Genomic DNA, 27,250 nt, shown 5'->3' on the forward strand with positions numbered 1-27,250 from the left:
GAAACATTCAGAGGTCACAATGGAGTACTCACAGGGACACAAAACAAGCTGAGACAACCATCAAAGAACACACCATGTCACATAATGAACCGCCAATCAGACTACAGGACAGGTGTGCTCAAGTAATCACGGAAGACACGGGTGCAGAAAACCAGAGCAGGAAACAAAACACACGTGGGAAACAAATGATGTAGGAGACACGAAACTAAATACAGAGAAGAACGGTGATCAAGAAATAAAACACTAAAAGGTGAGTGCAGCTGGAACCTAAAAAAGTGACATCAAAGAGAAAAGAATAGCTATGAAAGCATGAACAAAGTAATCAAACCAAAAGAACAATCAGTACAAAATAAAAGGCAAACCACAATCCAGAATCATGAGAAATCATAAGTGGACAACAAACTAACGACTGAACGAAGGATCGAACCACAGACATGAAATCAGGGAGGTGATTAATCTCAATCTCAATTTATTTATAAAGCACTTTAAAATGCACCAACAACCAAAGCGCTGCACACAACAAAAACAGGCAAGTTAAAATAATTTAATAAATAAAAAGTTACAGTTAAAAGCAAAAAAACACACACACACACAAAAAAAAACAGTGTCAAGCTGTGTTAAAAGCCAAAGAGAAAAAATGTGCTTTAAGAGACGATTTAAAAGCAGAGAGAGAATCAGCCTGCCTAATGTGCAAAGGAAGATCATTCCACAGTCTCGGGGCAACGACTGAAACAGCTCGGTCACCTCTACGCTTCCTCTTTGACCTTGGGATAACCAACAGTGACAAATCAGCTGACCTGAGTGAGTGTGAAGGGGCATATAAATGGAGCAGCTCAGACAGATATAGCGGGGCAAGGCCATGAAGACATTTAAAAACAAAACAATTTTAAAATCAATTCTAAAATGAACTGGGAGCCAATGAAGTGAGGCCAAAACCGGTGTAATGTGCTCGCAGCTTCTAACACCAGCCAAAAGTCGAGCAGCAGCATTCTGCACCATCTGTAGGCGAGTAAGCAGAGTCTGATTCAGCCCGATATAAAGTGCATTGCAATAGTCCAGGCGATTAGTGATAAAAGCATGGATTAAAATCTCAAAATGATGTCCTGAAAGAAATCGTTTCACCTTGGCCAGTTGTCTAAGTTGACAGAAACTAGACTTGACCATTGACCTAATCTGAGCATCGAATTTAAGATCACTGTCCAACTTTACACCCAGGTTTATTGCTGTCTGTGTCAGATACTGACTCATGGGACCCAGATTCACATTGATTTTGGAAGTGTCACTAGGTCCAAACAGCAACACCTCAGTCTTTTTATCATTCAGGTGTAGAAAATTTATGGACAACCATGCCTTAATCTCACCAATGCACTCTAAGAGATGGTTCGCAGAGTATGCATTTTGCTGCTTCAGTGGCAGATAAATTTGACAGTCATCAGCATAAAAATGAAAAGAGATATCATGTCTCCTAAAAATTGATCCCATTGGGAGTGAATACAAAGAAAAAAGAAGCGGACCAAGTATGGAGCCTTGAGGCAAACCACATGCAAAGGGCGCTGCACAAGATTCAGCAGCTCCAATACGGACACAAAAACGTCTCTCTGAAAGGTAGGATCTAAACCAATCTAAAACAACACCTTTAATGCCCACCCAGTTTTCCAGGCGAGACAAGAGGATCTGATGGTCCACTGTATCAAAGGCCGCTGTTAGATCCAACAGGACCAAAACAACACAGTGACCAGAATCACTGTGCTCATTCATTACACCATTACAATCATTACACCAGACCACGCATGCAGGAGCTGAACACCAGACACACACACACACACACACACACACCGGAGAAGGGAGTCACACACCCGCTCACAGGTACCAAACACGACACGCTCACAAGTGGAGGACACCAGGACACACCCCCACTTGCATGACACAGAACCATTCACGTCTGTCTCTCACACACACACACACACACACACTCACCGGTGCAGGACGCACAGGTGACACAGATTCACTCACATCCATCAGACACAAAATCACAAGTGCGGGAAGCACGCGAGACACAGATCCACTCACGTACGTCACACACACGCACGCTCACAGGTGCAGGACGCACGTATGACACGGATCCATACACCCACATAAGCAGAAAATAAAGACAGATGAAAGAAGACCCCACAAAGATACCAAACTCAAAAAAACACAGCCAAAACGGGTCAATTAGCAGAATCCCAACAACTCTGATGTGTGCATGTGTGTGTTTGTGTGTGTGTGTGAGAGAGAGTGGGCAGATGAATGTAAGGCATCATTGTAAAGTGCTGTGTACTTCAGAAGACAAATCACTATTGAAATTCACTCCTTTTATCTGATGTTGTGACCTGAAAAAATTCACCTGAGCTGCTTTCAAATACTACAGTCTGACATTTGCCATTTCAAAACATTCATTTGCAAGTATTTATGATTTTTTTTTCAACAGCATAAACCTTGGCTCCCCTGACAGTAACACAGAACACAGAAATTCTTCCTGCTACTATCCTTTCTGCTACGAGTCTATACAATTGTTCACGGACTGGCACCTCCCTACCTGGCTGACCTAATTAAACCTTACGTACCGGCCCGGGCTTTGCGTTCTCAGGGTGCAGGACTACTTTGTGTCCCTAGGGTGAATAAAAAATCTGCGGGTCATAGAGCTTTCTCTTATCGTGCCCCTGTTCTGTGGAATGGTCTCCCTGCATCAATAAAACAGTCAGATTCTGTGGAGACTTTCAAGTCTTTAAGTGAAGCTTAGGGCTAGTGGCTGGCGATCACCTTAGTATCCTGTTTTTCTTGTTGTTTAATGCTGACAAATTATACTGTATTTCTTGTCTTTCGGATGCCCGACTCTGTTTTGTCTCTCTGTTTAAGGAGCAGCTCCATCCAGAGATGGATGTGGTATTTGTGCTGGAGACCCTCCTGTCCTGTGCACCAACAGCATTTCTTGTATATTATTGTTTTCTGAATTGTTCTGTAATTTATGTCTGTAGCATGGCCCATGGAGAGGGTCACCCCTTTGAGTCTGGTCTGCTTGAGGTTTCTTCCTCAGAGGGAGTTTTTCCTTACCACTGTTGCTCTGGGTGTTGGTAAGTTAGACCTTACTTGTGTGAAATGGCAACTCTGTTGTGATTTGGCACTATATAAATGAAAATAATTTGAAATAAATTGAAATTGAAAAATTCCTCTACCACAGCCTTTCTTAAACAGTGGTTCACAAACCAGTGGTGGTCTGTGTGTGACCCCTAGTGGTCTGTGAGTATTTTGGTAAAAATCACATTTTAAATGATCATATTCCAACTGAAACACGTTTGTCAAACTTTTGAAAAATTACTGTAAGTCTCTTAGAGAGTAGGTTTTGTATTATTTTCATTAATAACTCAACTTAAACACTACCCTATTACAAAATTATTTTCAAGCAATCTACATGCTAACAAGACAAGCTGGCAGGTTTGGTGAGTTTTTGTATGAACTGTCCAAAGCTAGTTACACTGCTAGCTCATTTTCTACCTGATAAATAGGGTAAAAAAAATTACATTGCTCTGTATTTTTCACGTCCAGTTCTTCTTGGTATGTTTCATACCCCGGTTGAGCTGTTTTTTACAAAATAGAGTTATGTTATGCAGTTGGGAACATGAGGGAAGCCACACAGTCATGGAGAGAACATGCAAACCCACACAAAGGACGAGGCAGGAAGCAAACCTGGGACCTTCTCACTGTGAGGCAGCAGTGCTAACCACTAAGACAACGTGCTGCCAAGTCCACCATTGATAATAAAAGAGCCAGGTTGTAATAAAATTTCCCCACCACTTGGTGGTACCAACGTACTGGTCTTTAAAGTACTTAGCATCATTAAGTACTGACTTTTACAAATCCTCCAAATTTGTGGTTTTAGCTTACGTGACCAAATTTTATTTAAGATTTGGCCAAATGAAAGTTTCTTGATTCTCTGTAATGGAATGAGTGAAAGTGAAATCTCACACAAACCATAAATCTCTGATAAACAACGACAAAACCAGGCAGCGGGTACGACACAATTGCAAACTCAACCTCGCAGTTTTATGAAGGTATTCCTCTCTATGTTCTGAAGCTCTGATAATTATCCACCGCTTTAGGTTGTTCCATTTGTACAGGTTCACCACAGAGGTTTTGGCACAAGTTTTACGCAGGATGGTATTTTTTACACAACTGCATTAGAAGTGATTTATTACGTGTCCTGTATGTCAGACTATAATTTGAGAAATGTTTGTGTTTGTTTGTTCCACTGGTTCTCTGAGGTGCTTCCACCAAACTTGCTGTGTGCATGTAAGTTGACCCCAGGATTGCCCTGAAGGGGTTTGTTTCAGCAAAGGTCAAGGTCAGTGGGTCAAAGGCCAAAGTTTTGGTTCATCTTTCGATTTTTCTCCAAGGTCTTTTGCTTGATTTCCTAACATACTTGATCTGGGAATGAGAGTCAACCCCAGAAATGTTCTTTAAAGAGTTTGTTCTGGGAAAAGTCAAGGCCAGTGGGGTCAAAGGTCAAAAGTGTTATTTTCAGTCTAATTTGCAGCAAACCTGACTCACATATGTTGGTGGGTTGTGGAATTGCACAGACTATATCAAATTTACCAAAGGTCAGTTGGTGGGCTTAGAATAATTGGTTCAAATGTCAAAATTTTTTGACTGATTTGTATTGCACTTGGCACACAAATGGCAGTTGGTTCCAGAATTTTCCACCAAGGTTAAATTTGTCAGTCAATGGGGTCAAGGACATGTCTCCCTGTCCATTGACCTACTCCTCTGGGGTTTGTTTTGCCGATTTCAAGCAAACCACTTATGTCAATGAAGGTTGACCCCAAAATTGTCAGTAAAGAATTCATTTTGGCAAAGGTCAAGGTCAAGGCATTAGATTTTCAGCCAGAGGTCAATCATTTAGGTGAAGGTCGCAGTCACTGCGTCAAATGTCAGATTGTCATATCACTTATTGTCTTCATACCCACGGGTGCTGTTACCAAGTTAGAAACTTTCCTGTGTACAGTTTTGACTGCAGAATTTTTGTATTTTTTAATCAATTAATTGACTTCTTTATTTATTTTTGTCTTGTGTTTCTTTAACAAGCTGTTCTTCTGCATTTTTCTTTACTGGAGACAAATCAGAATTCCACAGTGAATTTACAAATCACCAGAATTAAAGATTTTGTCGGTTGAACTGGAGAAAAAAAAAGATGCGATGACACTTAAATCATCATCTTAAGAGAAAAATAACGCATGTGTTTGTTGCAGAGAGAGACCACACCAAAGGCTCCACTTCTCATCGCGGTATAACATTGATGACTTGTTGGCAGTGAGATTTATTCCACTTAAATGGGACAGTCAGTCAGAAAGAGAGAACTATGCCTCTGAGGAGCTTCCTCGTAGGTTTCACCCTGTCTACACTAGCATTGAGTATCGGTGTGCCTCGCTGCTCTACCGCCTCACAGGCAGCTCCCAACGCACCTGTCTGAAGACTGGCAGATGGAGCGGGCGCCATGTTTCCTGCTCACCAGGTGAAGGCAGCAGAAAGAAACTCAAACTCACTGGAATCACGGAAAAGATTTATCTGAAATATAAGAGCCCTATCTTCTACAATCTATCTGTACAAGACTCAGTGCTGGTGCCATGTTTGCGCCCAGTGACCACGATGTTTAAGTAGCAAATGCACTCCTCTATGCACCCATGGGTGTGCTGGTCTATGATTAGGTGCAGTGCTACTGCACTGCTATAATGAGGCAGCAGAAGGTGACTGTGTCATAAACTGTCAAAATACCCTGTTTAAAGTCAAGCACATGGTTTTTCTGCTATTTATGCAGGGAGATTTGTAAAGGAGTTGTTATTGCACGTGATTTGTGGACATATTATTGTTGGGTATTTTCTCCTCCAAACATTTGTAAAACCTTTAACAAGACAAACAGAGTCAAGAAACACCAGTGAGACAGAAAATCAAATATTACGCGCGGAGTGCGGCCAGGCTGTACACCAAGGCTACACTAAAGTCTGGCCTGCTTTTCCGCTCTTTTTATTAAGAGACGCCCTCATCACATAAACAAGAAACTTGTCCTAAGGGTGGGGGTAATGACGCAAGACAAGTTTCTTCCCATAACATAAACGCATACGTCAAGTGCAGCTGTAAGGAAGAACACTTCAGGTCAGCACATCTCGTTCGTCTGTTGCAGGTATCAGCTGTTCTGCATCTGCCTGAAGTGTCCTGTCTTCCACACTCCTTCACACTAAACACCACATCACAATAGTCAAAACGTTCTCTTGCTCCCAGTCGTTAGAGGCTGCGAAAACAAAGTTATGTTATAACAATAAGTACATCCAGTCCTTCATTCCCAGCTCAGATTGACCCCAGAGTGCTAAAACAAAATTGAATTCTCAGGATTGCATTAAGACAGGTGCAAAACAGCACATCTCCGTTCTCATGAGAAAGAAGACAAAGCTAAAACAAGGTTGAATAACACGTACGTTCTCAGGGTGAAGTGCAAAACAGCACAACACCGTTCTCATGAGAAAGAAGACAAATGTACAAACGTTTAACAGTGATAACATATATACAAAATCTTTAACATTCCCCTCCTGTTTATCGCCTGTTAAACATACAGTAGGCATCACTCAGCTTAGCACTTCTTTTTGAGATTTTCACTAAGAGGTTCATCATGGTATGTTTTCTCTATAGGCTTACACCCCAGAGGTGATGTCATCATTGTCACCATCATCGGTGTCTGGGTCATCATACTTCCATTGGTCTGGGTACAGGTCAGGAGAGCCATCGTCCTCCTTGTCGTCATCTGTCCCCAGAAGTGGATATGATGCTGGACCCCCTCCTGGTCCTGGACTTATTGCTGTGGTTATCATTCTATTTACAAGGCCTCGGAGACATGGAATACAACAACATCCACACAATGTTAGAATTGCAGCAAATACTGCTATAGACACTAATAGTGAAGAAATCAAAGACCTCCATTTTCCCATCCCTTCCAGCCACCAATCCCAGCCTTCGGTGTTTACTCCACTGTGCTCTTTCATCTTCCTGTTCAACGTTCTCAGCCCGTCAATGGCTTGAGTGAGACTGCCGTCTGCAGCTGTGTTGTTGGGAATGAATGTGCAGCATTGTTCTCCGAACATGGCACAAACACCTCCTTTCTCTGCCAACAACATATCCAGAGCAATGCGATTCTGGAAGGCCATAAGGGACGTGGCTTCTAACTGTGAATGGACAGCCTTAAATCCTTCCTCAGTCCAATTTCCTAATTTCTGTACATTGTAGTGGATGTAGTTTATTCTGTCCACGTTTTTATTAATGGAGCACCACCAACAGATGGAAGATTCGAATCCAGCTGCTATTTGATTAACCAGTTTATACTCGTCAGGCACTCCCCTGGGGACTCCTATTGCGTCAATATATGTTGGATTTCCCACTCCTTTCCAATCTCTTTTCACTCTATGTCTGGCTACGTCTTTCTGCCAATCTTCAGGAATAAGAGAGGCTGCATATGTCGTAACGTCTTCAGGGGTCATGGGTATGGCTTCAACTGGTAACAATAATGATATTAATGCACAATAACCTGACACATTTCGTGGCAGTCTGTCAAAGATTCTGTTATCCCCACACCACCACCATACGTCACTCCTCCCGACAGGTTTGAATGTGGGAGTACTATGGACCACATTCTTACACCAGGCGGTGTGGTTTAAGCTACCCAAAGTCTTACTTGTCCCTGTCAAGTGTACACATGTATGGTTAGCATGCCCAACTTTGCTTGAGAATAAAGGTTTAATCTTAGTCAATTTGGTCACTGGATAGATCTTGTCCCACTTAGAACATTTGTTGTTTGCCGCAATGTATGTCTGTGTCATAGCAGTCAGTAGACAGTCTTTGGGTAATGCTGCCGGTATTACCTGTAATAAAGGTCTGGGTCCCATACACACAACACAGTCCTTCTTTGCTGCTAGTCCTGCTTGTTCTGCCATTAAAAGCCAATTGTTATTTTGTCCACTAATTCCTGTAGTTACTAGGAACCAGTCATCTGCCTTCATGTCTTTTGTGCCTTGTACAGACACCCCCTTTGCTTGTATGGGCACCCCCTTTGCTTGTATGGACACCCCCTTTGACGTACTTAAGTCGGTCAATATTGGTTGCTGTACTCTATCTGTTTCACAGAGGAAGAAATGGAAATACGGATCTTTTCCTTGTTTGTATACCCAAAGGAGGAACAACCAACAGTCTCCCTCTATATCAGGTGGGAATATGGTTCCTTTTTCTGTGGTATTCACCACTATAGACAGCTTATCATCTGTTTGATACATTTTGAGACTTTGACTCTGGTACTTAGCCCACTCGGTTTGTGCCCATCTTGGTGTCCATCTACTCCATTCATCGGCTACCAACGTTTCCCATCTCCTATCTTGTTGATCGTTGGTCATATACCATGAGAAACTATTTCCGTAATTAGTCCCTCTGTCACCATCCGGCATTCCATGGATAAGAGCACTATATGGTACAGAGATGATCACAGAAGTATTTCTAGGAATGCAGGCCTGTACACCAAATCGGTATGCATTATTCCCATCACAGCTATGTACTGTGGCATTGATTATCGGACTGGGGTCTTTGTTACTTCTTTTTGGTCTCTGCAATCTGTGGATGTGATCCTTATTATCATGTCCCGTGCTCATGGCTTTTAATAATAATACCAATTCAAAAAAGAAAAGTAGCATAACAAGGACTGTCCGTGGGGTCCAGAAATCCCCTTTCTTTTTATCTTTTTCTTTCGCCATTTCTGCACACTACAGCACACCTATGTTCAGAACAGTGGCTTCTTAATGTCTTCTGCTAGCTTTCGTGTCTAACCTGGATCTTAACACCAAGCTCACACACTATTACTAGTCTTGTCCTACTGTTCTTACTGTTTGTCTGTGTCTGCAGAAATGACTTTCTTACAGTGAGTTAAATGAATCCATGTACTTCTTTCCCCAATTTTCAAAGCTGTGGGTGTTGTGAGTAGTACTTGATAGGGCCCTTCCCATTTAGGTGAATGCCAGTGTTTTCTCTTGATGCTTCTTATCAACACCCAGTCTCCAGGTACCACTTTAGGGTCCTCCTGTGGAGAAATGGGATCATCAGTGTTTGGAACTCTCCCTCGTTGTCCTTCTAACATTTTTCTCATGTAATCCGCCAAATTGGCTTCCTCAGGTACATCCCAAATTTGTCCATAATATGGCAATCGATATTTTCTGCCAAACAATGTTTCATACGGTGTCAACCCCATGGTACTAGTTATGTTTATATACATTTTTACCAAATCTACACAATGTGTCCATGGTCTGCCTGTTTCCTCCATTGTCTTTCTAAGTCTGTTTTTTACTGTTCCATTCATCCTTTCCACTAATCCGGCGCTTTGTGGATGATAAGCACAATGATTTTTGAGATTAACCTGTAGTGCTTCTCCTACGTATTGCACTATTGCATTAACAAAATGCGCTCCGTTATCTGAATAGACTGTTTCTGGTATTCCAAATCGTGGGATGATGTCTTTGCATAATGCTTTAGCCACTGTAAGTGAATCTGCATGTTTTGTAGGGAACAATTCTACCCATTTTGAGAAGGCATCAATTATGACTAAACAAAATTCCTTCCCTTCATGTTTACTCAGCTGTATATAATCCATATGAATCACTTGAAAGGGATATTGTGGTGTTGGAAATTTACCTCTTTGGGGTCTCAAATTGCCTTGTGAGTTGTGTTTTGCACATATCATGCATGCTCTACAATGCTGTTTTGCATATGCATCGAACCCATAAAGACAAAAAATAGATTGCAATTGCGATATCATACCCCCTGATGAGACATGCGTCACGCCATGGCTCATAATAGCTGCCCATTTAAACATATTTTTTGGCAATATGGGTTTCTTTTGTGGTCATACGTACAAGTCATTTGCATACGTAGCGCCTTTAGCTATCCACATTTGTTTTTCTCTGTCTGTTGCCTGCTGTTGCATATCAGCAAGCAGTGTACGACCTATATACAAATCTGGAGTTGTTTCCTGTATAACAAAAATAGAAGAAGCTGCTGCTGCCCCTTTTGCTACTCTGTCAGCAAAATCATTTCCTTTTGAAACACTGTCAGAGCCTTTAGTGTGAGCCGCACATTTGCATATAGCAATTTGTTGAGGCAACTTCACAGCTTGCCCGGAGGTCTGGGCGTGCTTTTGTACAAACTGTTGCTACATCAAGACAATTGTGCGGCTCACCATCCTCAGGTAAAGGTATCAATGTGGAGGGATTCAATGTTGTACAGCGCTCTATCGTAAGGTGTGGCTGTGATAATAGCAAGGACATGCACGAAAGATGTCTTGCTGGGGACAAAAGGCTCATGTTTGTCTGCAACAAAAGTGCAGAGACTGCATGTGGAACTTTCAATGTCAACTGATGGAATAGAACAACATTACTGCTACTTTGAACAGCCATAGAGGCCGCAACAACAGCCTGTACGCATGGTGGTAAAGCACTTGCTACTGCATCCAATTTAGATGAGTAGTAGGCAACTGGCCTCAATTTTGAGCCATACACTTGAACCAAAACACTAGTCATGAACTTATTCTTACAATCAACTGTTTGAGTAAATGGTTTACTATAATCTGGTAGTGCCAAAACTGTGGATGACACTAATGTTTGTTTTACTTTTACAAAGGCTTCCTCAGCATCTTTGTTCCATTCCAACACGGTTGACATTGAAATATCATCTTTGTACATCAAATCAGAAAGTGGACTAGTCAACTCTGCATAGCAAGGAATCCATGCCCTGCAGTAATTTGTCAATCCAAGAAATGACATCATCTGCTTTTTGGTTTGTGGTTTTGGAGCGTGCAAAATTGCTTCCTTCCTGTCAGACAGGATCGTGCGCCCTGTGGCTGATAACTCATGTCCTAAATATTTTACTTTATCCCTACACAACTGAACTTTGTTTCTACTCACTCTGTGGCCATTGTCAAATAAGAAACATAATAATGCTACTGTGTCAGTTATGCAGTTTTCTCGTGTGTCAGAGGCAATCAAAATGTCATCAACATACACTAATAGTTGGCTATCTGCCGGTGGAACGAAATTGGCTAAACATGCTGACATGACTTGAGAATAAATAGTTGGACTCTCTGCGTAACCCTGCGGTAATCTGGTGAATGTATATCGTTGTCCTTTAAAGGTAAAAGCAAACCAGAATTGACTATCTGGGTGTACTGGCACAGAGAAAAATGCATTACTTATGTCAATTACTGAGAAACTATTAGAATTTGGTCTCAGCGAATTTAACAAGGTGTGTGGATCTGGGACACATGGTGCTCTTTTAATCACAGCAGCATTTACTGCCTGCAGATCTTGAATCATTCTCCACCCCACTGAGGGCGGAGCCTTTTTCACAGGAAATATGGGTGTGTTACATGGTGAATCTGGACATGGCACTATTACTCCTGCTGTTAATAAATCCTCTATTACTGGCCTGATTCCTTCAATTGCATCAGGTTTCAATGGATACTGTCTTACACATGGTCTGTATTCTGTTTTTGGCCTTATAACTACAGGTTGTGCATTTTTAATCAGTCCTACGTCTGAAGGACCTGTTGTCCACAATCCTGACGGTACTGAAGAGAGAAGAGCATCCTCTTCAGGACTCAACTGAAACACTCAGGATTGTGAAGTGGACGCATCAATGTGTGTTCCAGCTGTCAGCACCAATGAGACATTAACTAGCACTTTATACAACTTGGTTGATGGACTGAACTCCGTTCGTGGGCCAACTCTACTCCAATCAGAGGCTGACAAAGCTGTTATGACTGTCAGTCCCAATTCTTGCCATTCTGTCAAATATGGCTTACAAAGTGACATATGTAATGGCATACCTGTGAATTTCAATTTTGATACATCTTCAGTGGCGCCTGTTACTGTTATGACGGCTATTGAGTTGCCATCATGAATCAAATCGGTCATTGTCAGTTTCACAGGTGAAACATTTTTCAATTTAGTTTCATAGTCACCATCCGGACCTGGAGGATCTTTATGCCACATTGTGACATGCAGGTCAGGTGGTGACATCTGTTGTTCAGGATTTTTTAGTAGGGCTGTCGCTTGCAAGACGACATCTTTACCCCATCCTGCAGCATCTTCTTCTGAGATGTCAAATGTATAGTAATAGTGGAATGTGGGGTCAGCGCTTTCTTCTCTTACCATGTTAACGCCTCCTGTGCGTTCAACAACTAATTTCCCTTGTTCCACAATTATGGACAAGCCCAATGCAGTCAATCCGTCTCGTCCTAGGAGGTTAACTGGACATTGTGGCATGCTTAACACTGACATAGTACACGTCAGGCCAAATGGATCTGTCAACGTTATGGGTTTGGTGATAGGGACGTCTGATGTTTGTCCATTTGCAGAGCGAACCCTAAAGAGTTCGTTGCTTAATTGATGGACAGGTATGTTGTCATTACATGTGGTTCTACATGCTCCTGTATCACAAAGGAATGTCACTGGTCGTCCATTTACCAACAAAGTCACTTCTGGTTTTGGTACCGGATTTCCCAGCAAGGCACACAGATCCATATCGCAATCAGACTGCCTATATGATGTGGAATCATGGATTATGGATTCTAGTCATTGTGGATACTGTGGCTGAGGAGGATTATTCCGTTGTGGAATTCCTCCTGCTGCTCCCTCAGTAGGTGGATTCGGACAATTTCTATACATATGTCCCTCTCTTCCACAGTTCCAACAAATCAGGGGACCACGTGGTGGCCCTCCCTGTCTGGGCTGCTGTTGTGGTTGCCATGGTCCTTGACGTTGTGGCTGTCCACCTTGTCTATTTTGCCATGGCTTTTTGGGGCGTTTGCACTGCTTCTGCTGTCTTAAGTTACCCTGCTGGTAATATATTTCGTCATCTCCATGTGCTACATACACTCCTTTGTCGCTGTTTCTTGTCTTTTTCTGCTTTAAGACTTCTTCTGCATGACAGCAGTGTGTATGTGTGTCTTCCAATGTGCCTGTAGGCAATCCAATCCAATGTTTCTGTATCCAAGCTTTTATATCCTTATTGGAATGTTGGATCAGAGCGTTTTTCAATTGTTGTTCATACACAGGTGTTTCTGGCAATATGCCACTATGGACCCTAAACACATTCTCAAATCTGCACCTAAACTCTGTCCATGGCTCTCCTTCTTTCTGAGTTGTCCTGGTAATTTCAGTATAATTTATCTTTGGTCCTAACACTCCTTTTGCACGTGTAATCATAGCTTCCACTCTTGTTTTCAAGACTAGATCATCATGTGTCAGTGGCACGCCTTGTTGATCTGCAGGATTCCAGTCTCCGCGTACCTGACTCCATTTAGGGCCACATGCTTTCATCCACACCTGTTGGACTTCAGGTCCATTAAGGTGGTAAGATGTTCTAATGTTTTCTATATCCTGCATAAATCCCTCAATATCGACATGTGGCGATGGTATCATGTCGACTGCTGCTTTGATATCATCAGCATTCCATGTCCGATAAACGAGCATGGTTGGTAGCTGTCCTGCTGTTCCTGCACGAGGATTTGGTACTTCTATCATAGGATAGGCACCTCCCTGATCACTATGTTCCACCATGGGAGGGGCTGTAGGCACTTTCGCTTGACTGCGTGTTTGTGGTTTTTCTGGTTTTTCTCTTTTTACCTTAGGTTTTACCGCCAAATCATACTGTGGTGGCGGTACATCGTCATCCTCTGGTAGAGGAGATAAAGGTCTCTTTGTCACCGACGATCCAGCCGGCGGTGATTGTTGAGGCTGTTCTGGCTCTCTGTGCTGAATTATCACATCTTCTTCTGCCTTACCTACAGCTTTCTTTTTCCTTGCTTTCTCTAATCGTCGCTTCTCTGCTCCTTTCTGTCTGTTCTCTGCTTCTTCCTCCCAAAATGCCACTAAATCTGCCCCTACTTTCTGCATCTTTTTCTCATCACCTTTATGTTCCCGTTCTAACTCCTTCTTTAGCTTCTGTATACTGATCAGGTTCAGTCGTCCGTCAAAGTCATGTTTATTTATCCAGGTCTCCAATTTCTTTGTTGCTTTTGGATTTTTTGCCTCCATAACTTTCCAGTCGTCAGTTGATAAATTTTCCTTATTTTTAGACGTCTTACCCCCCATTTTTATTATCCCTTGTTATAATTTGGACTTCAGACGGGGGCACACCTAGGGTGTTCTAAATCTGAAGTTTTCACACTTTCTTTGGACGTGACAATTAATTTGCCGTCGTGTGGTTGATTCCTTTCACCTCCCCGTAGGAAGCGGAATCACTTGCCTCTGCTTCCACACGCACGGTTGTCACTAACGTTGTCCAAAGTATTACACTTTCACACAGTTATTTACACTTGCGCAAAACACTATTTACACATAGAAACACTCCTAATAATCGTACGCGTATTCTTATGTCAGGGGAGCTCGCCCTCCCGTGAAATTTAACTAATGTCCTGCCTTAGGGGACTCCGCCGTCCCTGCCAAATTTAACTACTTTTTTACAGTGCACGTATTTCTACCCGGGATTTCCTTTACGTATTAAAACAGAGGAGTCCGTATCCTCCTTCCGGAATTTAACTACTTGCGTCCCTCGCAACCGTAGAGGAGTCCGCCCTCCTTACAGAGTTTAACTGTGTTTCATTAACAGACGATTCTGTATCATCGCTTACGGAGTTTAACTGTTTTATGTGATCACTTTTATCCCCTACCGGTACGCGTATTAAAACAGAGGAGTCCGCACCCTCCTTACAGAGTTTAACTGCTTTGCATTAACAGGCGATTCTGTATCATCGCTTGCGGAATTTAACTGTTTTATGTGATCTGATCACCACTCACTCAGTACTGTTTACAAAGAAATTTTACTCACTGACTCGACTTCCTGTCTGTCTTCTTCGGGAAAATCTCGTCAACCAGACGATGCCAACGGTGGTCGACAATTGCAGACACGATCAATCGATCGATCAGACCTTGGCCAAGGATTTACGTCTGGACTTGACGACCTCCGCCGGACACCTCCGGTGTTGTTGAGATCCCGGACGTAGCCCCCAGTCAATGTTGGGTATTTTCTCCTCCAAACATTTGTAAAACCTTTAACAAGACAAACAGAGTCAAGAAACACCAGTGAGACAGAAAATCAAATATTACGCGCGGAGTGCGGCCAGGCTGTACACCAAGGCTACACTAAAGTCTGGCCTGCTTTTCCGCTCTTTTTATTAAGAGACGCCCTCATCACATAAACAAGAAACTTGTCCTAAGGGTGGGGGTGATGACGCAAGACAAGTTTCTTCCCATAACATAAACGCATACGTCAAGTGCAGCTGTAAGGAAGAACACTTCAGGTCAGCACATCTCGTTCGTCTGTTGCAGGTATCAGCTGTTCTGCATCTGCCTGAAGTGTCCTGTCTTCCACACTCCTTCACACTAAACACCACATCACAATAGTCAAAACGTTCTCTTGCTCCCAGTCGTTAGAGGCTGCGAAAACAAAGTTATGTTATAACAATAAGTACATCCAGTCCTTCATTCCCAGCTCAGATTGACCCCAGAGTGCTAAAACAAAATTGAATTCTCAGGATTGCATTAAGACAGGTGCAAAACAGCACATCTCCGTTCTCATGAGAAAGAAGACAAAGCTAAAACAAGGTTGAATAACACGTACGTTCTCAGGGTGAAGTGCAAAACAGCACAACACCGTTCTCATGAGAAAGAAGACAAATGTACAAACGTTTAACAGTGATAACATATATACAAAATCTTTAACAATTATTGCATGTGGTTATTTCACAGTGTTATTGTACAGTCTGACAGCAGCAGGGAGGAACGACCTCAGCCTCAGCCTGTCACTGAACGAGCTGTTCAGCTCCACTACAGTCCGGTGCAGAGGGTGAGAGGAGTTGTCCATGATGGATTTGAACTTGGCTAACACCCTCTTCTCAGCCACCTCCTCCAGAGACTCCAGAGGACATCCCAGGACAGAGCTGGACTTCCTGACCAGCTTATTCAGTCTCTTTCTCTCCCGCTCTGTGCTGCCTGGGGCCCAACAGACAACGGCATAGAGAGCTGAGACTACAACAGAGTCGTAGAAGGTCTTAAGCAGAGGCCTGCTCACTCCAAAGGATCTCAGTCTCCTCAGGAGGTGGAGGCGACTCTGGCCTTTTTTGTACAGGGTGTCGGTGTTGTGAGTCCAGTCCAGTTTGTTGTTGAGGTGAACACCCAGGTATTTGAAACTGTCCACAGTCTTTATGTCCTCCCCCTGGATGTTCACCAGTGGGTGAGGTGGTGGTTTCCTCCTGAAGTCGATCACCATCTCCTTCATCTTACTGGTGTTGAGACACAAGTGGTTGTGCTCACACCAGTCCACGAAGTCTGTGATGACCAACTGGTACTCCAGCTCGTTCCCCTCAGACACACGACCCACAATGGCGGAGTCATCAGAGACCTTCTGGAGGTGGCAGCTGTGTTGTAGGTGAAGTCCGAGGTGTAGAGGGTTAAGAGGAAAGTTGAGAGGATGGTGCCCTGGGAGGCCCCGGTGCTGCACCTTACCACCTCAGACTGACAGCCACGCAGCCGCACGTACTGCGGGTGGTCAATGAGGTAGTCGATGGTTCAGACGGCGAGATGTCCATCCACACCTGCATCCTCCAGCTTCCCCCGCAGCAGCGCCAGTCTGATGGTGTTGAAAGCACTGGAGAAATCAAAGAACATGACTCTCACAGCGTTCCCGCCGGTCTCCAGGTGGGTGAGCACTCGCTGCTGATGATGTTGGGCCTGTAGGCGAACTGCAGTGGGTCCAGGATGTCGCTCACCATGGTGCAGAGGTGAGACAGGATGAGCCATTCCATGGTCTTCATGAGGTAGGAGGTCAGGGCAACTGGTCTGTAGTGGGCTGGTTCCTTGGCGTGCGGTGTTTTGGGAACCAGGACCACACAGGAGGTCTTCCACAGGGTGGGGACCACCCCCAGGCTGAGGCTCATGTTGAAGATGTGGCTGTGGACCTCACAGAGCTCATCTGCACAGGTCCTCAGCAGCCTCGGAGAGATCCCATCAGGTCCTGCTGCTTTCCTCTGCTTCAGCGGCAGGAGCTGGCCTCTCACCTCTGTTGGAGTTGCAGTGAGGGGCGGAGGGAGGGGTTAAAATGGTTAAAGTAGCTGTTTAGCTCCTCTGCGAACCGAGAATCTCCATCTGCAGTCCTGCTGGTACTCTGCCCAAATCCGGAGGCGGTCTTGAGGCATCTCCACATGTCTCTGATGTTGTTCCTGGACAGCTGCTCCTCCATCTTTCCTCCATACACCTTGGCTGCACGGATCTTCCACTGGAGCTCCTGTTGGTCTCTATATTATGGACTTTAGGCCATAACTTAGGCCATAATTTTACCATGTTAGCAGGTGGTGAGCATCAAATCATGTGTTCAAGTGTGGGATCCACCTGTGTCTGTTGAGATATGAAGGTGGAGGTGTTGTAGGAATGATGCACCTAACTGCTTCATCTCAGGGAACTTTTGTAGCTTTAGAAAATAGTATATAGTCAAGTGCTTGCTTGAACTAAGTAAGTTTTTACCTTAATTTTACAGTTTGGGAGTAATTGTAATGGATAAAATGACTTGTTTTGGAGAGAATGGGGGCTCTCTCACTCACCAGGGGGTTTGTAGCAGAAAACCAGCCTTGTCAGTTCAGAGATGCTGATGCTGTGTCATATGAATGGTATTCTTGAGTCTTGGGAGAAACACGAACCGCTTTACAGCACTACAACAACACGTACACGCTACCCTGTTGAGGCACAGGGGAGCTAGTGGCTATAAGAATACATCAACAAAGGCTTTATTTCTTGCATGTTCATAATCATGACAGAGTCCAAAGAAAGCAAAATAAATAAATAAATAAAGAGCTGTCGGAGGAAGAGAAGACTATGGAGGGGTCAACGTCAGTTGGATTTTCTTGGAAAAACAGAGATGAAAGATAAAGAAGTGTGAAAAATACTTGTAGACCTGTGTTCCTGTTGCTTGGGGAAGCTTTGGAGCTGAGTTTACCGTGGTCTATGAAAGCATGATGTCATATATCCTCACTGTTTGTGTGCATCCTAACAAAGAGGGGGTGGGGGAGCAGAGAGAAAGTGACAGAGAGGCAGAAAAAGAGAGAAAGATCTGCCTAGGCTGAACTGTTCTCTATGTATTTCTGTGGGTTGATGCTTTCTTGACATAGTTCCATGAATTGTGTAAAGGCAAATGCACACGGAGAGTAGGGGAGGGCCGGCAGTTACGACAGTTTTGTGACTCCTGAGCTGTAGGAGAAGGTCCGCATAGAAGAATGCAACCAACAAAAAACACCACAAAACTGAACAAAGTTACTTAGTTCTCCTTTAAAGGCAATAACAGATGATAATGTCAGGCCTGTGCCCCTTTCACATTGCCGTATTCGTGGAGCTGCTCATTGCAGCGTATCGTCTACGCTGAGTTGAACAGCTCTACACCCACTTTTAGCAGCTCTACGTCGAGTTTTTGCTCCCTGTGCAGCAGTATGTTGAGGGCTATGCGTGTAGGATGGAAGAAATTACTGTAAACATGCTGGACACAGTTTTAAGCAGGTCTGCGCAGCACAGCGTTACTGCATACAAGTCTGTGCAACACTACGCTCCTGTACACAAGCTGGAGAACATGACAACATGATCACACAGCCCACAGCACCTGTGTGTTCAGAACAGGGAATCGAACCTCAACTCAGAAATCCAGAAACACAACAGAAACAGCAGGTCGGTCGCTCACTCTCTCTCTGGCGCACGCTCTCCCTCACTCTCACTCTGTCTCTCTCTGTGTGTCTGAACCTGTGACTTTAAAATAAAAGCGCACTCGCTGCATGTCGGCGCACTCATCAAACGCCCTGATCGATCAGTCTGATCAAAGCTGAAAAGAGCTGTGACTCTTTAAAATAAAAGCGCACTCGCTGCATGTCGGTGCGATCATCAAACACCCTGATCGATCAGTCTGATCAAAGCTGAAAAGAGCTGTGACTCTTTAAAATAAACGCGCACTCGCTGCATGTCGGTGCGATCATCAAACACCCTGATCGATCAGTCTGATCAAAGCTGAAAAGAGCTGTGACTCTTTAAAATAAACGGTCACTCACTGCATGTCGGTGCGATCATCAGACAACCTGATCGATCAGGCTGATCAAAGCTGAAAAGAGCTGTGACTCTTTAAAATAAAAGCGCACTCACTGCATGTCGGTGTGATCATCAGATGACCTGATCGATCAGGTCTGATCAAATCAGTGGACCTGATCAGAGCAACCAGAGTTTTAAAAGTTTAACGAGTCACAGTGTTTTGTTCAGGGCAGCCTTCACCACAGCCAGACTCAGCAGCATCTGTACACAAAGAAAGTGATCCACCAAGACAAAAAAATCTAATAATAAAATAATAATAATAATAATGTTAAATGAATGTTTTTGAGCCGCACCTGCAGTAGAGAACAGAGCGCACTTCCACAGAGGCAGAAAATAGCATTGAACTGGTTTAATAGCGGCATGGTACACACGACTGTGTGCACACATTGGGCCTCATGTGTCAATGTTGCGCACTTGTGGCGTAAATTTACGGCGTAAACTTGAAATACACCAAAGTCGCCGTGACATGTATCAAGCAGTGCGCACCTGCCCATTTCTGGCGTACGCCTGACGTGATCTTGATAAATGCGGCGGGTGGAAACAATCATAATTATAATAAACACGCCCATAAATATTCAGACTCCACTTCAGACACACCCTCATTTTACGACATGGAAGCCAGGAAGACGGCAATGAAAAAGAACTTCACCAATCACGACGCGTGCCAATAGAGCGTCAAAAGCGGCTGTCGTATCAATTGTTTTGTAGTATATAATCAATAAAGTGTTACAGTGGTCCCTCATTAATCGCTGGAGTTATGTTCTAAAAAATAGCCCGAAATACGCGAAACCGCGATGTAGTCAGCGTTATTTTTTACAATTATTGTAGACGTTTCAAAGCTGTAAAACCCCTCACTACACAGTTTATACACTTTCTCAATCAGGCATGAACATTTTCTGACTTTTCTCTCGTGTGTAAACACTCTCAAAGTTCAAACCTTAGTAGGAAAATAATATCAAACTGTTTCAGGCCCAAATATTTGTTTGAGAAATAAAAATAGAAAGTTTTCCTATAAATAATTATGATGGCATTTAGAACTAACGAATTAATTTTAACGATCAACGAACGAGGTCGACCACATAAGAAATTATTAATAGTGACTGACCAGTATGTCACAGATCGCTCCTCTGCGTCCTGACGCCGCGCCTTTGCCCACTCACATCTCGCTGCAGCAGGTGTTTGTTTCCATGTGACAAACACAGTTATGAGTAGTTGTTGCCGCTCTTTTTTCTTCTGTGCGACAAGATTCTTATAAACAGATACGCAGAACACAGAACACTGTAAAAAAAAAAAAGGCATGCAAAATTGGACTAAATACTCCGCGTGACTCCGAGGCCACGACAGGTGAACGGCGTTATAGCGAGGGACCACTGTATTCTCTTTTCACATGTCAATAATTCTTGACATGTGGATATTTGCTCGCTCAATTAATAAGACACGCCTAATCTGTCAGATTTCTTTATTTTTTCAAATGTATTTCTGTATTTATTTTATTGTGACAACCGAATGGAGACGACAAAACCTGGTTGCAGCACGGGCGAATTAAGGGAATGACAAAACTACAGTTGTTATTATCAATTTCATTGTCTAAAACGATCACACCACATAAAGTTAAGCTCAGCGCTGCTCTGGCTCCAGGCTCGAAGTCTGGAGAAAAGGGCAAGCAGCGCTGTCTTTGCAGTCAGCGCTGCAGCCACGGATTGTGCTCCATAACAATCCCGCAAAAGCGGGATTTGTATTGATTATTATGTAGTATAATCAAGAAAGTGTTATTTATGTAACATATGCATTGTTTGTATAATGCACTGTTTATCATGTTGACCATCTTCATTTTTATGTGGATTCCAGCGCTGGTTCATTTTGGTGTATAATTTACGCCACCTCTCGACCTGGTGTATATTTTCAGCGCAGCGTACGCCAACGACCACATTGATAAATGCCAGGTAGCGCAGCCGTTTTGGCGTACACCCCATATATGCTCAAATATCGCCGTACGCAACGATGATACATGAGGCCCATTAAAACGCGAACACACGCAGCTGCAAGTATGAAAAGAACACTGAAAAAGGCTGAGTATGCACGCATTTCGGGCGTATTTAAATGAAACACAATGCTGCAATGAGCAGCTCTACGAATACGCCAAAGTGAAAGGGGCATTACTGGTACAGCATGGCTGGACACAAATGCAGGATTCAGATGATGACAAAATAGGGTTTAATAAAAGTTCAGGCAGAGTCTGGTAAACAGGTAGGCAGGCCAAGATGAACAACAGGATCCGAAGCATTAGGCAGAGACGAGGTCAAAACACAGGCAGGCAGGTCAAAAAACACGGGCAGGCTTAACAAGGACAATATGCTCAGAAGAAAGGTGCTCAAGTGGCTCAAGGCTGAACAATCTCGCAACTAGGTAAGGTGAAAGGTGTGGCTTAAATAGAGAGAGTGATTCACAGGAAATGCAGGACAGGTGTGTGTGGAAAGATCTGGAAAGGGGTGTGGCAAGCAGATGAGAGAAACAAAGGGAAACGCCCATCACCAAGCAGAAGACAGCAGACAAGAAAAGTCCCTCCACCAAAACCCCAAGCACACATAACAGTGAATGAAAATTGGCAGAAACAAAATAAATAAAACCAAAAGACATTCCTTACAAACCCCAATTATGACATCACCCCTCCCCCACAGCTGGCTCCTGAAGAAAGAAGGCGACGAACCAAGAACACAGGACCACCATCCACAAACTGGGTGGATCATCGGGGCCTGCCTGAATGACAAAGAGGACTTGACCTGGCTGGCTTAACCTAGCTGATATGGAAGGACAGATGCACTTGAAGAGTCCTTGGTAGCTGAAGACAAATCGCCGCCGGTCCCCAGAACTTAGGAGCCAGCTTGCGGACAGACCCACAGAGAGGCAGGTCCCACATTGAGAGCCACACTCTTTGACCACGAGCATATGATGGGGCCAGGGTATGGTCATGGTCAGCTGCTGATTTGTACGCTGAGGAGGACTTAAGTAGGGTCCGACAAGCCTGTTCCCAGGTCCTCATGGGACAGGTGAATTCAAGTCTGTGGAGGGGATAAGAGAGGGGTGGTAGCTATGGACAACTTGAAATGGAGAGTACCCAGTAGATGCGGAAGTCAAAGAATTTGGTAGGTGATAATTTCTTTGAGAGGAATGCACATGGATGCATTTTATTGTTCACAGCACCTACTTGGGACAGGACAGCCCCCACTCCTATATCCGAGGCGTCCAAATCAACCACGAACTACACTGGGGCAGATGTAAATCGCTTCTTTAGCTCCTGAAAGGCTTCCTCACACTCATGTGATCAGATAAATGACTGGTGAGTGTAGGTAAGGCTGTGCAAAGGAGCAGCTACTGAACTGAAATTCCTGATAAATTTCTACAGAAACATTTCTGCTGCTTTGTAGGTCCCAATGAGCACAGTGGCCTCCATCATGTGTAAATGGAAGAAGTTCAGATCCACCAGGACTCTTCCGAGAGCTGGCTGTCCGTCTAAACTGAGCGATTAGGGTAGAAGGGCGTAACAGAGCCCCAGCATTCCTCTGTGGAGAGAGGAGAACCTTCCAGAAAGACAACCATCTCTGCAGCAATCCACCAATCAGACCTGTATGGTAGAGTGGCCAGACGGAACCCACTCCTTAGTAAAAGGCACATGGCAGCCCGTCTGGAGTTTGCCAAAGGGCACCTGAAGGACTCTCAGACCATGAGAAACAAAACTCTCTGGTGTGTTGAGACAAAGGTTGAACTCATTGGTGTGAATGTCAGGCATCATGTTTGGAGGAAACCAGGCACCATCCCTACAGTGAAGCATGGTGGTGTCAGCATCATGCTGTGAGGATGTTTTTCAGTGGCAGGAACTGGGAGACTAGTCAGGGTTGAGGGAAAGATGAATGCAGCAATGTACAGAGACATCCTAGATGAAAAACTGCTCCAGAGCACTCTTGACCTCAGACTGAGGTGACAGTTCATCTTTTAGTAGGACAATGACCCTAAGCCCACAACCAAGATATCAAAGGAGTGGCTTCAGGACAACTCTGATTATCCTTGAGTGGCCCAACCAGAGCCCAGACTTGTTGAGGAAAACGATTGGAACAATAGTCCCCAACATTTCTTGGTCAACCAAAGAAAATATATTTTGCCTGCAGGCCTATTTCACCAAGAAATCATACCATTTGGAGCATGATTTTGAAAGAACATGACTTATATGCAAAGCGACCAAGATAACTGAAACTTTGGGGAATGATTGTATGCAGAGTGAAGGTTGTAGGATTTATTACAAGTTTTATGGGTTCTGCTTTTTTGTGTCACCCTGGACATACTTGTACACTTGTCATGCACATTAGGCTGTGTATTTAGATTGTTATGATAGGGCTCTTGGAGTTTCAGATTTTCTCTTTATAAAGAAAAGGATTGTTTATTTTTTAATGTGCACTTTCTTCTTTCACTGTGGCAGTGTGCGGCAAATTTGACACTTTCAGTGCAAGAAATCTCACAGACATTCAGTGGCCGTGGCACGTGGCCATTTACATCACCCAGGCAATGACCCCATTGACCTTTCCCAGCCATCAGGGGGCATCAGGAGAGACAGCATCCTGGAGCCTGGTCTGCAGCGGGGCCCTGCTGACCCAACACAGCGTCTTGGCTACAGGTCACTGTGTGCTGGACAGAAACAGGCAGCGAGTCCTGAACCCTGCACAAATCAAGGTCGCCATCAGCTTCAAGTCCCCAACAAGAAACCTTCGCTACTTCACGGTACTACTGATACTGCAAATGACAAAACTGACACTTTTCAGTGAAAATATGATGCATCTCTGAACATTTTTATTTATTTATTTTTATATTAATGTTTACATTACTATGAACATTCACTAGTGTCTGTTTTTGTGTCTGCAGGTTTCACAAATTTCTTTGCATCCGGACAGCAGTGTGGCCGTGCTCAAGCTGCACGACAAAGTCAAGATCAGCGAGCGCGTGCTGCCAGTGTGTCTACCCAGAATGCACGGTGGAGAGGAGACTGCGCACGAGGCCTATACCATGAGATGGGCCTCAGTGTTTGAGCGCCATGCTCCATGGAGCCACTCTGAGCGCGTTGAGCTGGCTGATGTTGGAAAGTGTAAAGGAGAATTTGCTGGAGTCCACAGAGGAGAGATCATTGACCACATGCTGTGCGTCAAACCTTCCAGTCCTCATTTCCCTTGTCTCAAAGTTATTCCGGGTATCACAAGTGCACCAGCTGTCCTTTCATCCACTCGTGGTGTTCCGTTGGAGGATGAGGATGTTCGGGGAGCCTCCAGCATCGTCTGGCAGCTGCTGGCGTTGGAGACTTTCTTCTATGAGGAAAGCAGCTGCCTCCAGGAGAGCATGTTCAAAGTTCAGACACGGATAGCCAACGTTCAAGGATGGATAGAGGAAAACATGAAGTAAAGTGTTTTGTCTGATGCGAGCATTCGATGATTCCATACCCACTAATCCTGTTGATACTCACCGAGGTGCAAACAGCTGGACTGGTGCACCACTTACATCAATGTGTCGTATTGTTCTAATATGTATTTCTGCTTTTTCTCACATCATATTATCAAGATGGCAGCACTTGTCAAAGCTTTTGGCATTTTGTTTGATTTAATGTGGATGGCAAATGATGTCAAGACTGTAGAAACCAGTTTCTACGTTCACATGTCTTCTTAAAGCATTGGGCCTCATTCAAGAACAGACTGGTTTGTACGTAAATGGTGATGTAAAGCTACAGTGTGTAGGGTTTAAAGCTGTTAATTAGCAGAAATGGGTCATAGTAAGCATAATCATGTTTATTTGTGTATAATTACCAAGCCCCAACCACCAACCATCAAAAATAAGGCCCACTCAAGCGAAGAAAATTTGCAGTTTCTTGAAGCTGGCTCCCAAAGTGACCAGATTCCCACAGAACCCCATGTTAAAATGTCCAACTTTAGGGGAGAAGTAAACATGCTCCCTGCTCCCTTGTTCTGCACTCGGGGTCACCACAGCAAATCCAAGGTGGATCTGCATGTTGAATTGGCACAAGTTTTACGGCAGATGCCCTTCCTGGTTGCTTTGTCACACTCATCTTCAACCACTTACTCCAGTTAAGGGTCGCGAGCACTGGAGCCTATCCCAGCAGTCATAGAGCGCGAGGCAGGGTACACCCTGGACAGGATGCCCGTCTGTCGCAGAGCCACAAACAGACAAACAAACACACTCACACCTGCGCACCTACAGACAATTTAAAGTTTCCAATCCACCTAACCTGCGTTTCTTTGGATGTGGGAGGAAACCGGAGCACCCAGAGGGAATCCACACAAACACGGGGACAACACGCAAACTCCATTCAGAAAGGCCACAGGTGGGAATTGAACCCATGACCTTCTCACTATGAGGCAACAGTGCTAACCACCTTGCTGCCCGGTTGCTTTGAATACTTGTTATATTTGCTACTACCCTGTTAAATGATCATGACTGTCATTTTTTGTGAACTTGATGATCAGAAGTGAAAAACTGAAGGGACAAAATGTTGATGTGATGGCAAAATGCAATCTACAACCTCACCACTAGACAACACTAAATTCTACACTCTGTAGCTTTAAGACAACTTCCTGTGATCCACAAATTTGTTGTGTTTTGAGTTTTTTGTCAGTATGACTAAAACCTAACAGTGGTCAAGACTTTTAGTCTGAGTCACGTATATTTAGTCTGTTGGCATCCAAATCTGCATTTTTAGTACCTGATGCATTATTTTAATACTTTGCAGCAGTTCTTGTTTGAACATCCTACACAAATTACATCATAATTATGTTGAAATTTTCCTGTTTAACTCTACAGTTTGAAATGTGGTATCATAGTGAATTTAGGTATTTAACGCCACAATGTCCTTATTTTATAGCAAAACAAAGCTTTGTTAGTCTCACAACAGGGAAATATGGAAGGTTAACACAGACACAGACCCCAGCGTCCTGGTAGGACTACAACCAGTAACACTAACCAGATACACTAACTCCACAATTCAGTACATATCATGATGTATTGTTACATTCCTGTTAACACTATTTTTGGAAAAAAATATAATCTGGTGAATGTTTAATGGTTAAAAACCTGCCATATAAATTGTAATCTTTGTCATGATCTGTTTACTAATTGATCAATTCATAATTAAAAAAAGATGTGAGAAAAAACTTAAACTTGAATAGGAAATAAAAAGCACCAATGAGTTCATGAATTCATTCTCTGCAATCATTTGAGAGTTTCCTTGGCTGTGTATTTGGGATCATTGTCTTGCTGAAATGTCCACCCTCATTTCATCTTCATCATCGTGATAGCTGGCAGCAGATTTTTATCAAGAATATCTCAGTACTTTTTCTTCCATTCATCCTTCCTTCAGTTATATGAAGTTTGTCCATGCTGGATGCTGAAAAACAGCCCCACACCATGATGTTCCCACCTCCAAATGTCACTGTTAGTATGGTGTTTTGGGGCTGATGTTCATTACCACTTGACATCCAAACATGGTAGACTATATTCTCCCAGGATTTCACAGGCTTGTATATATGTTGTGCAGTAAACTTTAAATGAGCTTCAACATCCTTTTTCTTCAGTAATGGCATCTTGTGTGGTGAGCGTACATACAGGCAATGGTGGTTCTGTTGTGGGCTGGGGTGTTTGGCTGGCTTTGTTTTTGTTTTCTGTTTCTCCCACCAGGTGGTACGCATTCAGGACTGAGTGGCTGAGCATTAGGACCTCACCCTGAACACCTGAGGCTTGTTTTCACGTGCAGGTCATCAGGACTCACAGCTGTGGTGTATCTGTCTTGATCAGAGATTGCTGCACTTAAACCTTGAATGCACAGTGTGTGATTGCCAGAGACTCGACCTTGTGAGCAGACGTGTGAGATCGACGTCAGGAGAACAATCTCACCATTACGGACGCAGAGACCGCTCCAGGTTTGATGCCACAGTCTGTGAAGGAGGATTGGGTGAGGTCTCACGCTCTTC

The 27,250-nt window shown here is 43.8% G+C and overlaps 1 protein-coding gene across 1 annotated transcript in view; it reads left to right on the forward strand.

Annotated features, from left to right (window-relative positions):
* The window catches only part of si:ch211-102l7.3 (inactive serine protease PAMR1), a 53,093-nt gene extending 27,760 nt beyond the window's left edge, over positions 1-25,333 (forward strand). Inside the window, exons 8-10 of the mRNA XM_034162693.1 lie at positions 5,286-5,548; positions 23,704-24,002; positions 24,144-25,333. Coding sequence (XP_034018584.1) covers positions 5,286-5,548; positions 23,704-24,002; positions 24,144-24,674 — 1,093 coding nt within the window. The 3' untranslated portion in view covers positions 24,675-25,333. The remainder of the gene's footprint in view (positions 1-5,285; positions 5,549-23,703; positions 24,003-24,143) is intronic.
* Positions 25,334-27,250: the final 1,917 nt, after the last annotated feature.

This window comes from Thalassophryne amazonica, chromosome 2 (assembly GCF_902500255.1).
Source record: "Thalassophryne amazonica chromosome 2, fThaAma1.1, whole genome shotgun sequence".
Classification (NCBI taxonomy): domain Eukaryota; kingdom Metazoa; phylum Chordata; class Actinopteri; order Batrachoidiformes; family Batrachoididae; genus Thalassophryne; species Thalassophryne amazonica.